Source organism: Eumetopias jubatus, unplaced genomic scaffold, assembly GCF_037043125.1.
Source record: "Eumetopias jubatus isolate StellerSeaLion01/CBP00866 unplaced genomic scaffold, mEumJub1_p1.0 scaffold_2, whole genome shotgun sequence".
Classification (NCBI taxonomy): domain Eukaryota; kingdom Metazoa; phylum Chordata; class Mammalia; order Carnivora; family Otariidae; genus Eumetopias; species Eumetopias jubatus.
The window spans coordinates 158915209-158930742 of record NW_028274808.1 but is presented as its reverse complement, the minus strand read 5'-3'; the positions used below and the strand labels follow the sequence as shown (position 1 = coordinate 158930742).

The 15534-nt window shown below is 38.3% G+C and overlaps 1 protein-coding gene across 1 annotated transcript in view; it reads right to left on the bottom strand.

Annotated features, from left to right (window-relative positions):
* CLOCK (clock circadian regulator) overlaps window positions 1-15534 on the bottom strand; it is a 139121-nt gene that overhangs the window by 49231 nt on the left and 74356 nt on the right. Inside the window, exon 8 of the mRNA XM_028100556.2 lies at window positions 1820-1909. Coding sequence (XP_027956357.1) covers window positions 1820-1909 — 90 coding nt within the window. The remainder of the gene's footprint in view (window positions 1-1819; window positions 1910-15534) is intronic.

The window sequence follows — 15534 nt, the reverse complement described above, 5'->3', positions numbered from 1 at the left end:
GGCTGGGCTAAGGAGGTCTAAAATCCCTTCTGATGCTGAGGTTGTATGACCCTATGATTTTGTTACAGAACGTCAGACCGGGGGCGGGGGGGGGGGAATCAATAAAATTCCTTCTCCTGATTATTAGCCACAAATAGGTTAAAATGTGCCTAAGTGAATTTCAGGCACATTTTCACTAAGTATGAAGTGACAAAGAAAAATATTCTTTTGGCAGGACCTAAAGTATCAGCTTTATAATTTTACAGTCAGAATTAGAATTTAAAAATTTTAAGTCCTATTGACAATGGCAAATTTTAATTTCTCAAGAAAACTGAATTATAAACACTATAGCCTAACTTGGGGATTTGCTAATGTTTCTTTCCTTTCAGGCAACAGCCAAAATTCTATTTTAGACAAAAAATGTTTGCATATTAAAACAAAAATTATTTTAAACTATTTGTTACAGTTAATTTTTACTGACAACTCAAAATAGAAAAGCACATAGTTTTCTTTTATTATGCATAATCCTAAACAAGTGTTATTTCATTTTCTCAAAAGACACTGTGCTTATGTTTTCAAACCATTAAATAACATATAATTCAGCAATGTCAGTGATGTGAGGCAAAGTATCCAAAGTAACTGGACAAAAGCAAAAAAAACTATTTTTAAAAAGCTACTATTAACTCAGAATGAAATGAAATGGGTCTACTGGATCAGCAGCAATCTTCTCTACCAAAAAATTCACCTGCCAGTCTATAAGCTTTGGCTGGCACAACTAAAAAGATCCAGAAGATGTGAATAACAGAGGAAACTGGGTATGGGGCCTATGGGAACTCTCTGTACTATCTTCTTCATTTTTCTGTAAATCTAAAAATAGCTCTAAAATTAAAAGTTAAAAAAAAAAAAACAAAAACCCCAGGAGGGAATCTGAAGCAAAGAGGGTTTTCATTAACGGGGAAAACATTAATGATTGAACACTTAAATGCCAACTAGACCTACTGTAGAATCTGGTCATTTAAGTGTGAAGTTTATTCTTTTGGTAACATATAAAGTAGCAGAATAATCAGAGGAAGGAAGATAGCACTTTTCACTGTCTCCTGAAAGAAACCTTTACAGAAGAGTTTACTTTGTAGTGTTATAAGTCTTCAAAAGATGGGCAATTTAAGAATATTTTTAAGTAACTTCAGAATATTTATACTACAAGCCCTATCTTAGGTAAGAACAATTACATTTCTTAAACAATTACATTTTAAATAAAAACTGTCAATTGTAGCACAGTACCTAGCATACAGTGACACAGAATATTCAATAAATATGTTTAATAAAACAGCAAACAACAAAATATAATTCAGGTATTCACCATCCTAATCAAAATTATGCAATGTAATTCTTTTCTAATTCTGTACTCTTCCAGTCATATTGAAAATAAATTGAATATGGTTATTATAAAACTCTCATTTCTAGCACAAAGCACAAAAATTCTGTACCTATTACTTTTAGTGTGTTATTCTAAGTTATTCTTTTGAGAAAATTATTTGAGTTCCTCAAAAGAAACAAATGCCTCCCTAGAAAATTAGTTATTCTCAAGATATTTACAGTGATTTAACAACACTGTTACGGGGCTGTTTAAAAAGGAAACACTGAAAACAGCATTAGAATCAGGAGGGCAGAGGTTAGATACAGTGGCAGTTAAATATCAGTTACTGCCAAACGGGGAGACATGGTTACAGCTCTCGTCCCACTCTAGCCACTGTTCCACACTGCTCTGGAGGTCCTCTTCCTCATGCTTTAGAACATTTAAAATAGGCATTAGATAAGAAAGAGATCACAGGATACTTACTGGTAAATGTTCAAGTAATGAAGTTATACTCTCAGACACATATATTATGCTTCCATCTGTCATGATTGCTAAAAAAAAACCATCAAGAGCCTGAAATTAAACATAATGGTCAGTTAAGTGAAAAGAAAATATATACAGGACAGAAAAGAAAAAAATCTAATTAAATGACAAAGGACTTAATGTGGAATTTGCAGAGTGCTGCCAAATGCTAGCTTTTCCCTTTACAATACCTTAGTACATATCTTTGCGCATTCTTAAACGCTTCTGGGGAAAAAAAAAATCACACTATGGTCATATATGGGATAGCTGGCTTCTAAAACCTAGATACCTAATGTTCTACCATTATTATATGTATATTATATGAAAATTGCCGTATCTGAAGCACACATGACACCAATGCTATGTCTGACACACGAAAGAACACATTTCCACCTTTTGGATATATTAACAAAAAGGTGTTTGACTGAAGCTTAAGGAGATACATGGGGGATAAAGTGAAAGGGAAATTAAGCTGAAAAAGTATGCTGGGGTCAGATCATGAAAGGCCTTGAATACCAAGTCATGACATAAGGACTTTGTTTAAAAGTAGTCTAGAAACAGTATGTACAAGGATTTAGAAGAAACAGAATTAAGTTAGGAAAATCTCAGAGGCTTTTGGAAGAGTCAGGGAAGTTAATGAAAATCTGAATGAAATTAGTAGCAGTAAGAACAGAGAAGGACTTAGGCAAGTATTGAGAAATAGGAAGTTAGAGTTCAGGAGAGAAGCTGGTACAGGGAATACAATACTTAATAATAAAGCAATCCTGTACTTTATATTTTATAAAGTATTTTCACTTGAGAACCCTAGGCAAAGAAGTGACAGCTGAAGAAATACAATCTGCAAAAGACAGAATCATGTCAAAGAAAATCCTTAGAGTAATTATCTACACATGGGGATGAGGAGGAGGACAAGGGACAGAGAAAATGACAGAGAATAGAGAAAACACTGTTGTCAAGGAAGGCAATGGAAGAGAAAATGACAAGGTGAGTGAGGAGGAAGAGGGGTGGTTCACTGTAAAATGAGATCAAATAGGATAAGGACTAAGAAAATGAGAAGTGAATTCTGGTGACTTTAAAGAGTTATGTCAGGGACGCCTGGGTGGCTCAGTCGGTTAAGCGACTGCCTTCGGCTCAGGTCATGATTCCAGGGTCCTGGGATCGAGTCCCGCATCGGGCTCCCTGCTCAGCAGGGAGTCTGCTTCTCCCTCTGACCCTATTCCTTCTCGTGCTCTCTATCTCTCATTCTCTCTATCAAATAAATAAATAAAAATCTTAAAAAAAAAAAGCAGAATCTTAAAAAAAAAAAATCTGCAGTGTATAACGTATGGACCTGAGAGTTAGAGCAATCTCCCTCTCCTAAATGTTGAAGAAATGTTGAATATATGGAAAAAGGCACCCTCCAACTCCTCTCACCTTCTATAGGGGGACAGATCTGGATGTCAGAAAGAACTTATTTTGAGTAGATGCCTATCTTCTAGAACGGCTCAGAAAAACCAATTCTTGACTAATGGGGTGTGTGTGTGTGTGTGTGAGAGAGAGAGAGAGAGAAAGTGAGAGAGAGAGAGAGAAAAAGAGAGAGAGAGAGAGAAAGAAAGAGAAGAAAATTCAAGGGGTACCTGGGTAGCTCAGTCAGTTAAGTGTCTGACTCTTAATTTCAGTTCAGGTCATGATCTCAGGGTTGTGAGATCGAGCCCTGTGTTGGGCTCTGCACTCAGCATGGAGTCTGCTTGAGGTTCTCTCTCTCTCTCTCTCTCCCCCTTTCTCTCTCCCTCCCTCCCTCTCACCCCCACCCTGCACATGTGTGTGCTGGCTCTCTCTCTCTAAAGTCAATAAATAAATCTTAAAAAAAGAAAAAAGAAATAAAGAAAATTCATGAAATTATTTTTACAAAAACTCCTTAGTACAATGCCAGTATTATTATTTCATAATGAATGGGGTCAAAATGATATTAAGAAAAACATGCTTCATATGAAGCTAGATTGTGTTATCTCTGAAAGTTAATTAATATTTACTATGGTGATCTGTCTTTGCTTTTAGGATATTTGCTAGAAATTGAGTGAAGCTCTCTTCTGTGAAGAGAATGAACTGAAATCAGAACTCTTACTAACATGAGCCCATCGCCAGAACCAGAGCCTGCCCTTTCATCTTCAACACAGGCAAAGACTAAGGAGAGAAAAGCCTCCACCAACATACCACAAAAGTCTTAAAACAAGAAAGGATCCAGGGCCTGGGACTTCTTTTGATTGGAAGGATGTAATTTCCGAGCACAGTGGATGGGAACACTAAAAACTAAAAGGTTCTTGAGGAGGCCCCTAAGGAGGAAGACTGGAGAGATATGGAAAAGAAAGTAAGACAGGGAAGGACATCCTACTCCCAAGACTGAAGCCTGTGAAGCTTATCCCTTTCCCCACACTGTATGATAAAATGGAGAGAGTTCATTAGTTAAAACTGTTTGTCTTTGATGATGGTGGTAGAGTAGGAGGATCCTAGGCTCACCTTATCCCCAAATACAATTTGATAACTAACAAATCATCCTGAACACCCCCAGAAATCCATCTGAAGACTGGCAGAGCAAACTCTACAGCTAAAAGGAGAGAAGAAGTCACACTGAAGAAGGTAGGAAAATGCAGAGGCAGTGAAAAAGATGGGCTGCTGTGATGGGGAGGGAGCCCCAGTAGCAGAGACCAGCAAAAGACAGACTAGCACACAGAGGAGTCAAGGGGAAAACAAATCCCCATAGCAACTGGGCTTGGAAAGCAACAGGGGCGAAATTTCATGAGTTCTGGGAATCAGCAGGGCTTAACGCCTGGAGTTCTAAAGATCAGCAGGTTTGGCTCAGGGAGAGCCCAGGGTCATTGGCGAAGAAGGCAGGGCAAACCTGTGGACACAGAGTGTGGAAACAGTGGTCTGAAGAGCACCTGGGGCACAAAGTGGGTTGGTTATTTGCTCATCTCAGAGTGTGTCCCAGACAGACCTCACCAGGAACAAAGGCGCTGGTAGGCACCATTTCCCTCTCCCACCCCTCAGCCTAAGCACACAGCCTCCACACTCGCTACCTAACTTGCTGACACCAAGCCCCACCCTCCTGTGCTCCAAAAGAACCACCCTTCCCAGTCACATTTGTGTCAGTCCCAGGGTGATGGCCACCCCCCCCCCCCGACCGCCCCAGAAAACCTGCCCAAACCCTTGCCCACACCACCTCTCCCAACCCAAGAGTCTTAAGGGGCCTCAGTTGCACTGGTGGTAGTGATAGGTCTCATTTCACAACAGGTGAAGAGAAGAGCCTCTGCAGACGACGGGCCTGAAGGACAATGTGGCCAGGACACAACAGCAGAGCACACACAGCACACCTTAGAGATACTCCTGCAAGCGCCAGGCTCTGGAGAAGAGGTGACACTACCCAGGAGGGCACTACAAAACCTCCTTCTTCATAAGACCATTACCCGCAAGAACAGGAGATGAAGCTGACTTTCCTAACACAAAGAAGCAGGCAGAGACTTAGACAAATGAGAAGGCAGAGGAATTTGTCCCAAATGAAATAAAAGGACAAGGCCACAGACAGAGATCCAAGTAAAACAGATATAAGTAACATACCTGACAGAGAATTTTAAAGTAATGATCCTAAATACATTCACTGGACTTGAGAAAAGAGTGGAAGACACCAGTGAGACCCTCAACACAGAGACAAGGAACACACAGAAGAGATAAAGAGCTCAGTGAACAAAATGAGAAATACATTTAATGGAATGAACAGTAGGATGGAAGAAGCAGAAGAATGAATTAATAACCTACAAGACAGAGTAATGGGACATAACCAAGCTGAAAAAAGAGAGAAAAAAGAATAATACAAAATGAGAATAGCCTTAGGAAACTCAGTGATTCCATCAAACACAGTACCATTCATATTACAGGAGTCCCAGAAGAAGAGGAGAGAGAAAAGGGGGGCAGAAAATTTATTTGAAGAGATAACAGCTGAAAACTTCCCAAATCTGGGGAAGAAAACAGATACCCAGACCCAAGAGGCACAGAGAACACCCAACAAAATAAAAAAAAAGCAAATCCACACCAAGACACACTGTAATTAAAATGACAAAATATAGTGATAAAGAAAAAAATTTAAAAGCAGCAAGACAAGACAGTTACATACAAGGGAAACCCCATTAGGCTAGCAGGGGATTTTTCAACAGAAACTTTCCAAGCCAGAAGGGAGTGGCAGGATATATTCAAAGTACTGAATGGGAAATATCTGCAGCCAAGAATACTCTAGCCAATAAGGCTATCATTCAGAACAGAAGGAGAGAGAATTTCCCAGACGAAAAAAAAAAAAAAAAACGTTTCCCAAACGAAACTAAAGGAGTTCATGACCACTAAACCAGCCCTGCAGGAAATATTAAAGGGGACTCTTTGAGTGGAAAAGAGACACCAAAAGGGACAGTGTGAAGACAGAAAACACAAGAGCAATAAAAACGAATATTTCTGTAAAATATCAGTAAAGGAACTTACAAAATAAGAGGATGTGAAATATGATGCCATATACCTAAAACACAGGGAGAAGAGGTGTAAAGAATGGGTTCAAATTTAAGCAACCATCAACTTAATATAGACTGCTATAAGCAGAAGATGTTACATACAAACCTAATGATAACCACAGATCAAAAACCACTAATAAATATGCAAAGAATAAAGAGAAATACATCCAAATATATCACTAATGAAAACGAGCAAACCATCAAAGAGAAAAGACAAGAAATGATCAGAGAAAATCTTCAGAAAACAACCACAAAACAGGTAATAAAATAGCAATACATATCCATCGATAATTACTTTGAATGTAAATGGACTAAATGATCATATCAAAAGACACAGAGTGACAGGATGGATAAAAAAACAAGACCCATCTCTATGCTGATTATAAGAGACTCATTTTAGACTTAAAGACACCTGCAGATTGAAAGTGAAGGGATGGTGAAATATTTATCATGCAAACATATGTCAAAAAAGAGGCAAACCAAGAAAAAAAAGACTATAGAGAACAAACTGACGGTCACTAGAGGGGAGGTCGGGGGATTGGGGAGGGTGGGTGCTAAACACATGATGGGCATTAAGAAGGGCACCTGTGATGACCACCGAGTGTTGTATGTAAGTGATGAGTAACTAAATTCTACACCTGAAACTAATATTGCACTATAGGTTAACTAGCTGGAATTTAAATAAAAACTTGGAAAAAAAAAAAAAAGCCAGAATAGCAATCCTTATATTAAGACAAATTAGACTTTAAAACAAAGACAGGGGCAGCTTCCAAGATGGTGGAGGAGTAGGAGAACTTAATTTCATCTGGTCCCAGGAATTCAGCTGAGATAGCTTACCAAACCATTCTGAACACCTGCAAACTCAACTGGAGATCTAAGAAAAGAATAGCTACAACTCCAGGAATAGAAAAGCAACCACTTTCTGTAAAGTAGGAGGTGCAGAGAAGTGAATCTGAGGTGATATAGGGGAAGACAGACCGCAGGGGGAGAGAGTCTCCGTCAGCAGGCTACCAGCAAGTGATAGAGCAGCAGAGCACAAAGTCTGCTCCGCTGAGGGACTTCGCTCAGGCGACTAAGCAGGGGGTGGAACCCTTGCTGGGACAGTGTGGTCTCAGAATCCTCAGGGGTCACAGGAAGACCACAGGTGTCTGAGTGCAGCAAAGCTCCCAGGTATCAGAGTGGGGAAGCCGGCCGCAAAGAGTGAGCCCTGGAGTGGATTCTCCGCTCAGGGTTGCCACAAACCATGATCCGAGGCACAGTTGGGCCCCTGCCAACAAAGGCAGAACCGCGGTGAGACCCCTCCCTTCCTCTCTCAGGAGGAGCGGCACAGGAGCCCGCCACAGGAGTCTGCTGGGTTTGGAGACTCCAAATGGGGTCGGTCCTGTGCCAGAGACAGAAATGCTCCACCACAAGCCAGATGAGCACAGAGTGCAGCCTGCTGTAGACTAGGGAAACAGGAGTGACTGACTGCTTTTGTCTGAGGGCACACTGAGAAGTGGGGCCCCGAACTCTAGGCTCTAGGGAGAGATGAGGAGACCGCCATTTTCATTCTCGTCCCCTAAAGCTGCGAAGAAAGCCTTCAGGGAACAACAGCCACATAGAGCAAACCTGAGCACATTACTTAATCCAGCCCCTGGCAAGGGCGGGGCAATTCCGCCTCCCGCAGAGACATTTGAGAGTCAACGCAACAGGCCCCTCCCCCAGAAGAACATCATCCAGCCAAGACCTAGTTGACTGATCAACGAGAACTGCACAACTCCAGCACCAGGGGAATACAGCACATAGAACTCATGGCTTTTTTCTCATGATTCTTTAGTCTTTCAACTTTAATTTATTTTTTTCTTCTTTAAAATTTTTCTTCTTTCCTTTTTCAACCAACTTATTTTATCAACTTTTAAAATCATTTTTTAATTTTCATTCTAGCCCTTCATTGTATTTAACCTTATTTTTGTATATACAGAAGTTTTTCTTTCTTTAAAATCTTGGGATGCAGTTTCTTCTAACAGACCAAAATACACCCAAACTCGTGTATGGCTCTGTTCTATTCACCTGCCTGATCATATTCCCTTTTTTCTTCTTCCCTTTTTTTTTTTTTAATTTTCACCTTTACATTTACATTCTATCCTTTCAATGTAATTTATTTTTGTATATATGTTTCTCTTTCTTTATAATTTTGAGATGTGGTTTCCTCTAACTGACCAAAATACTCTCAGGAGATAGTATATTGCTCTGTTCTGTTCACCTGTTTATATCCTTTCCCCCTTTTCTTTTTATTGTTGTTGGTTTTTTTCTTTCTCTTTTGTTTTTTCTTGTTTTTTAATTTCCATTTTTACAGTTACATTCTATCCTTTCATTGTATTTAATTTTATTATTGTACATATAAAAGTTTTTCTTTTGTTATAATATTGGGATCTAGTTTTCTAAGAAAACAGATCAAACTACACACAGAATCCAGCATATTGCTCTATTTGGCTCACCTGTCTGATTCTATTCTCCACCCCACCCCCTCTGGTTTTGGGTCTCTTCTGATTTGTTTAGTATATATTTCTCTGGGGTTATTGTTGCCCTTTCAGTATTTTGTTCTCTTGTTCATCAGTTCTTCTCTGGACAGAATGACAAAACAGAAAAACTCACCTCAACAAAGAGAACAAGAGGCAGTACTGACTGCCAGGAACCTAATCAATATGGACATGAGTAAGATGTCAAAACTAGAGTTCACAATAACGATTATAAAGAAACTAGCTAGGGCACCTGGGTGGCTCAGATGGTTAAGCGTCTGCCTTCGGCTCAGGTCATGATCCCAGAGTCCTGGGATCGAGTCCCGCATCGGGCTCCCTGCTCCTTGGGAGCCTACTTCTCCCTCTGCCTCTCTCTCTCTCTCTCTCTGTGTCTCTCATGAATAAATAAATAAAATCTTAAAAAAAAAAAAAAAAGAAACTAGCTAGGCTTGAGACACTAGAGAATCCCTCTCTGGAGAAATAAAAGAACTGAAATCTAGCCAAGTTGAAATCAAAAAGGCTATCACAAATGCAATAAAAAATGGAGGCTCTAACTGCTAGGATAAATGGCAGAAAAAGAATTAGTGATATAGAAGACCAAACAATGGAGAATAAAGAAAGCTGAGAAAAAGAGATAAACAACTACTGGATCACAAGGGAAAAATCCGAGAGGTAAGTGATAACATAAAGTGAAACAATATTAGAATAACTGGGATCCCAGAAGAAGGGGGGAGGGGCAGAAGGTATATTGGAGCAAATTATAGCGGAGAACTTCCCGAATCTGAGGAAGGGAACAGGCATCATAATCCAGGAGGCACAGAGAATCACCTCAAAATCAATAAAAATAGGTAAACACCTGAAAGCAGCTTGGACAAAAGTCTGTAACCTACAAGGGTAGAAACATTAGATTGGCAGCAGACCTATCCACGGAGACCTGGCAGGCCAGAAAGTACAGGTATGATATATTCAAGGTGCTAAATGAGAAAAATATTCAACCAAGAATACTTTATCCAGCTAGGATGTCATTCAAAATAGAAGGAGAGATAAAAAGCTTCCAAGACAAATAGAAACTAAAAGAATTTGCAATCACTAAATCAACCCTGCAAGAAATACTGAAAGAGATCCTCTAAGAAAAGAAAGAGCCTAAAAGCAACATAGACCAGAAAGGAACAGAGACAATATACAGTAACAGTCACCTTACAGGCAATAAATGGCACTAAATTCATATCTTTCAATAGTTACCCCAATTGTAAATGGGCTAAATGCCCCAATCAAAAGACACAGGGTATCAGATTGGATAAAAAAGCAAGACTCATGGATATGCTGTCTGCATGAGACTCTAAAACACCAAAAGAAAGCTGGGGTAACAATCCTTATATCAGACAAATTAGATTTTAAACCGAAGACTGTAATAAAAGATGAGAAAGGAGACTGTATCATACTTAAAGGGTCTATCCAACAAGATCTAACAACTGTAAATATTTATGCCCTTAACATGGGAACAGCCAATTCTATAAGCCAATTAATAACAAAATCAAAGAAACATATCAACAATAATACAATAACAGTAGGGGATTTTTAACACCCCCCTCACTGAAATGGACAGATCATCTAAGCAAAAGATCAACAAGGAAACAAGGGCTTTGAATGACACACACACTGGACCAGATGGACTTCACAGATATATTCAGAGCATTCCATACTAAAGCAACAGAATACACATTCTGCTCGAGTGCACATGGAATATTCTCCAGATTCGATCATATCCTGGGTCACAAATCAGGTCTCCACCACTACCAAAAGACTGAGATCATTCCCTGCATATTTTTGGACCACAGTGCTTTGAAACTGGAACTCAACCACAAGCGGAAAGTTGGAAAGAACTCAAATACGTGGAGGCTAACAAGCATCCTACTAAAGAATGAATGGGTCAAACAGGAAATTAAAGAAGAATTAAAAAAATACATGGAAACAAATGAAAATGAAAACCCAACTGTTCAAAATCTATGGGATGCAGCAAAGGCAGTCCTAAGAGGAAAGTATAAAACAATACAAGCCTTTCTCAAGAAACAAGGTCTCAAATACACAACCCAGGGGTGCCTGGGTGGCTCAGTCATTAAGTGTCTGCCTTCGGCTCAGGTCATGATCCCAGGGTCCTGGGATCCAGCCCCACATCAGTCTCCCTGCTCCAAGGGAAGCCTGCTTCTCCCTCTCCCACTCCCCCTGCTTGTGTTCCCTCTCTCGCTGTGTCTCTGTCAAATAAATAAATAAAATCTTAAAAAAAAAAAAAATACACAACCCAACCCTACACTTAAAGGAGCTGGAGAACGAACAGCAAAAACAGCCTAAACCCAGCAGGAGGAGAGAAATAATAAAGACCAAGCAGAAATCAATGAAATAGAAACCAAAAGAACAGTAGAACAGATCAACAAAACTAGGAGCTGGTTCTGTGAAAGAATTAATAAGATTGATAAACCCCTGGCCAGACTTATCCAAAAGAAAAGAGAAAGGACCCAAAGAAACCATAAATGAAAGAGACGAGATTACAATGAACACCGAAGAAATACAAACAATTATAAGAACATATCATGAGCAACTATATGCCAACAAATTAGACAATCTGGAAGAAATGGATGCATTCCCAGAGACATATAAACTACCAAAACTGAAACAGAAAGAAATAGAAAACCTGAACAGACCCATAATCTGCAAGGAAATTGAAGCAGTAATCAAAAATTTCCCAACAAATCAGAGTCCAGGGCCAGATGGCCTCCCAGAAGAACTCTACCAAACATTTAAAGAAGAATTAATACCTATTCTTCTAAAGATGTTTCAAAAAATCAAAATGGAAGGAAAACTTCCAAACTCTTTCTATAAGGCCAGCATTACCTTGATCCCAAAACCAGACAAAGACTCCACCAAAAAGGAGAATTACAGACCAATATCCCTGATGAACAGGGTGCCAAAAATCTCACCAACATACTAGGCAATAGGATCCAACAGTACATTAAAAGGATTATTCACCACAACCAAATGGGATTTATTCCTGAGCTGCAAGGTTGGTTCAACATCAGCAAATCAATCAATGTGATACACCACATTAATAGAAGAAAGGACAAGAGCCATATGATCCTCTCAACAGATGCAGAAAAAGCAATGGACAAAGTACTGCATCCTTTCTTGATTAAAACTCTTCACAGTGTAGGGATAGAGGCAACATACTTCAGTATCATAAAAGCCATATGCAAAAAGCCCACAGTGAATATCATTCTCAATGGGGGAAACTGAGAGCTTTTCCCTTAAGGTCAGGAACACGGCAGAGATGTCCACACTCGCCACTGTTGTTTAGCATAGTACTAGAAATCCTAGCCTCAGCAATCAGACAACAACGCCTTTTATTCAGAAATAAAAGGCATCTGAAATTGGCAAAGAAGTCAAACACTCACTCTTCACAGATGACATGATACTCTGTGGAAAACCCAAAAGACTCCACCCCCAAATTGCCAGAACTCACACAGGAATTCAGCAAAGTGGCAGGATAGAAAATCAATGCACAGAAATCAGTTGCATCTCTATACACCAACGAGAATGAAGAAAGAGATTTAAGGGAGTCAATCCCATTTACAACTGCACCAAAAACCCTAAGATACCTGGGAATAAACCTAGAATATCCAATGGGAAACAGTCTCTTCAACAAATGCTGTTGGAAAAACTGGACAACAACATGTAAAAGAACGAAACCAGACCACTTTCTTACACCATACCCAAAAATAAATTTGAAATGGATTAAAGACCTAAATATGAGACTTGAAACCATAAAAATTCTAGAAGAGAGCATAGGTAGCAACTTCTCTGACATAAGCAACAGCAACTTTTTCTAGATAGGTCCCCTGAGGCAAGAGAAACAAAAGCAAAAATAAACTACTGTCACACACACACACACACACACACACACACACACACACACACACACACACAGAAATACACAATGAAGTATTACTCAGCCATAAAAAAGAATGAAATCTTGCCATTTGCAACAACATGGATGGAGCTACGGAGTATAATGCTAAGTGAAATAAGTCAAAGACAAATACCATATGATTTCACTGACATGTGGTACTTAAGAAACAAATGAGCAAAGGAGAAAAAAATGAGACAGACCAAGAAACAGACTCTTGAGAACAAACTGATGGTTACCAGAGGAGAGGTGGGTAGGGGGATGGGTTAAACAGGTGACGGTGACTAAGGAGTACACTTGTGATGAGTAACAGATCATGTACGGAATTCCTGAATCACTATATTGTATACCTGAAACTAATATAACACTGTATGTTAACTAACTGGAATTAAAATAAAAACTTGAAGTTCTAGAGAAAGGGACAGTACCTCTTCATGGATCTGTATCTAAAATAAGGCTGACAGGGCACTAGCCCTTCCCTTCTAAATTACTGGAGAGAGTGGCCAGCTGCCAAGGGGAATGAGCTACATACTAGGAAATTACTTCACACAGATAAACTTTATAGAAAGATCTGATGAGGATAAATCGTCCTGATTTCCTTGACTATTCTCAAGCTACCCCCTTCTCTCCCAAGGACAAAAAGGAATATTCCTCAGGCAACAAAGATAAAAGGGATCCAAACAGGTGGCAGTGGAAGAAAGGTGAGAAAGAGCCAACACATAAGTTATAAGTTTCCCAGTTCTTTCATTAATTAGCTACCTAACCTTGGACAAGCTGCAACTTCTCTAGGCCTCATCCATAAAATGAGCTGAATGATTTAATACCTTCTACTAGCAGCTCTAATATTCCAAGGTAGAGCCTATATTTAAAATTCTGCTGAAAATGGTATCAGGACTGCCCATCTGTCTGAAAATGGTATCAGAACTGCCTATCTATAATCTGATCAACACAAGTGGCCAACAGTAACACAACTAAGTTAGTTGGATCAAGGTTGTAATATATACACACATTTATACATATCCTCCTTGTATCTTGTACATATTTTGGCATATTAATGTTAGAATATATAATACATAGCAGCTAATATATAGTAGTAGATATATTGTATATGTAGTTAATATATGTAGAATATATAATAGTTGTTAATATTCATTAAAATGCAAAAATTTCCTGAACATATTAATAAATAAATAAATGTAACACTTTTTAGGAATGTAATCTTAAAAGCTGTAAGGATAATAAGACAATTCATATTTCCAAAATTTTTAATATGTTCAAGTTTTCTCTGTTGTATATTACAATGTTCTAATCCCTAGATTTATTTTTTATAGTTATCTACATATGTACTACCTGTGTCTTGACAAATAATAATAATAAAAAAATTTGGAGACAATGCTCCTCTGCTTAGCCTATTAGTGAATTTACCTTCATTAAGGTATTAAGAAATAAGTGAAGATATTATACAAATTTGTGAATTTATAAGAAATTTTTCATACCAATAAAGCAGAGCAGGTAGTTTATGATTAACATAGAAGATCTTATTAAACCACTGCACTGAGACTACAAGCATAAAATAAAAATTGAGTGATTAAATGAGCTATTTCCTTTCTCTGTTTAGACATTAGTTTGTGTGTACTCTCATAAATACATTACTTATATCTAACAAGATAATTTTGGACAATGTCAACGAGTTTAGTGATGAGCAGATGATCAGAAGGCTATTATAGACCACTCTTTTATGAACTTTAGAAGTAATAAAATAATTTTATTACAGGAGAACACTTACCTTTTAGATGAAAAAACCTTAAAATCAGAAACTACTATTTAGTTTATAACTAAAGCGTCCACTAATTTAAAGAGCTAACTGCTGGTTTTTAAGCTAAAAGGTCTGTTCTTTGGCTAGCTTTCACTAGTTTCACAAGTGGCAGTGTGCACAGAGGCGCAGGCCATGGAAATCAGAGGCTGCAGGGAATCCTAGCTGAGCTACTTACACCCTGTTACTTTGGGTAACATAATCCCTTTGTTCCTCGATTTCCTCAACCAAGGAAAGTAAGAAAGGGATACTAACACACTCTACTTCAGAAGATTATTGTGCGCATTCATTGAGTTAATATGTGAAAAGCGCTCAGTTATTTTTCAGATTTTAAGCACAGTTATAAATATATATATAGTCCAACAAATTTTCATATGGTAACATTTCTACTGAATATGTACTTAATCAATCCAGCAATTCACTGTTCCATCTAAAGTATCAACAGAAAAATAACTCGTTAATTTGCAAAATACTTTATGTTGCTTTAGACTTTAGTTGATATACAAAGACACTTGCTATATGGTCATCACACATACATACATGATACAGATAAATGCTTACAGTCTAAAATAATATATCCAAACAAACAGGGTAAGAGATGTAAATTATTTAACAACCTCTAACATCCCTACCTCGACTGCTTTCCTCAGCTCTGTCTACTTTGTTAAGTGTTTATTTTTCTTATCCTTAACTGTTACTGCCAAAGTATACCACCTCTGTGTCCTAAGTTTTCCTGGAAATTTGATACTGAGCTGTGTACTTTGTGTACAAAGATGATACCTATATTATTCTACAAAGGAAACAATTAAAAAGTAGAAAAGTAAAATTGATAGATATGAGTGACTCAAAATTTTTGTGAATTTTATAACTGACTGTAT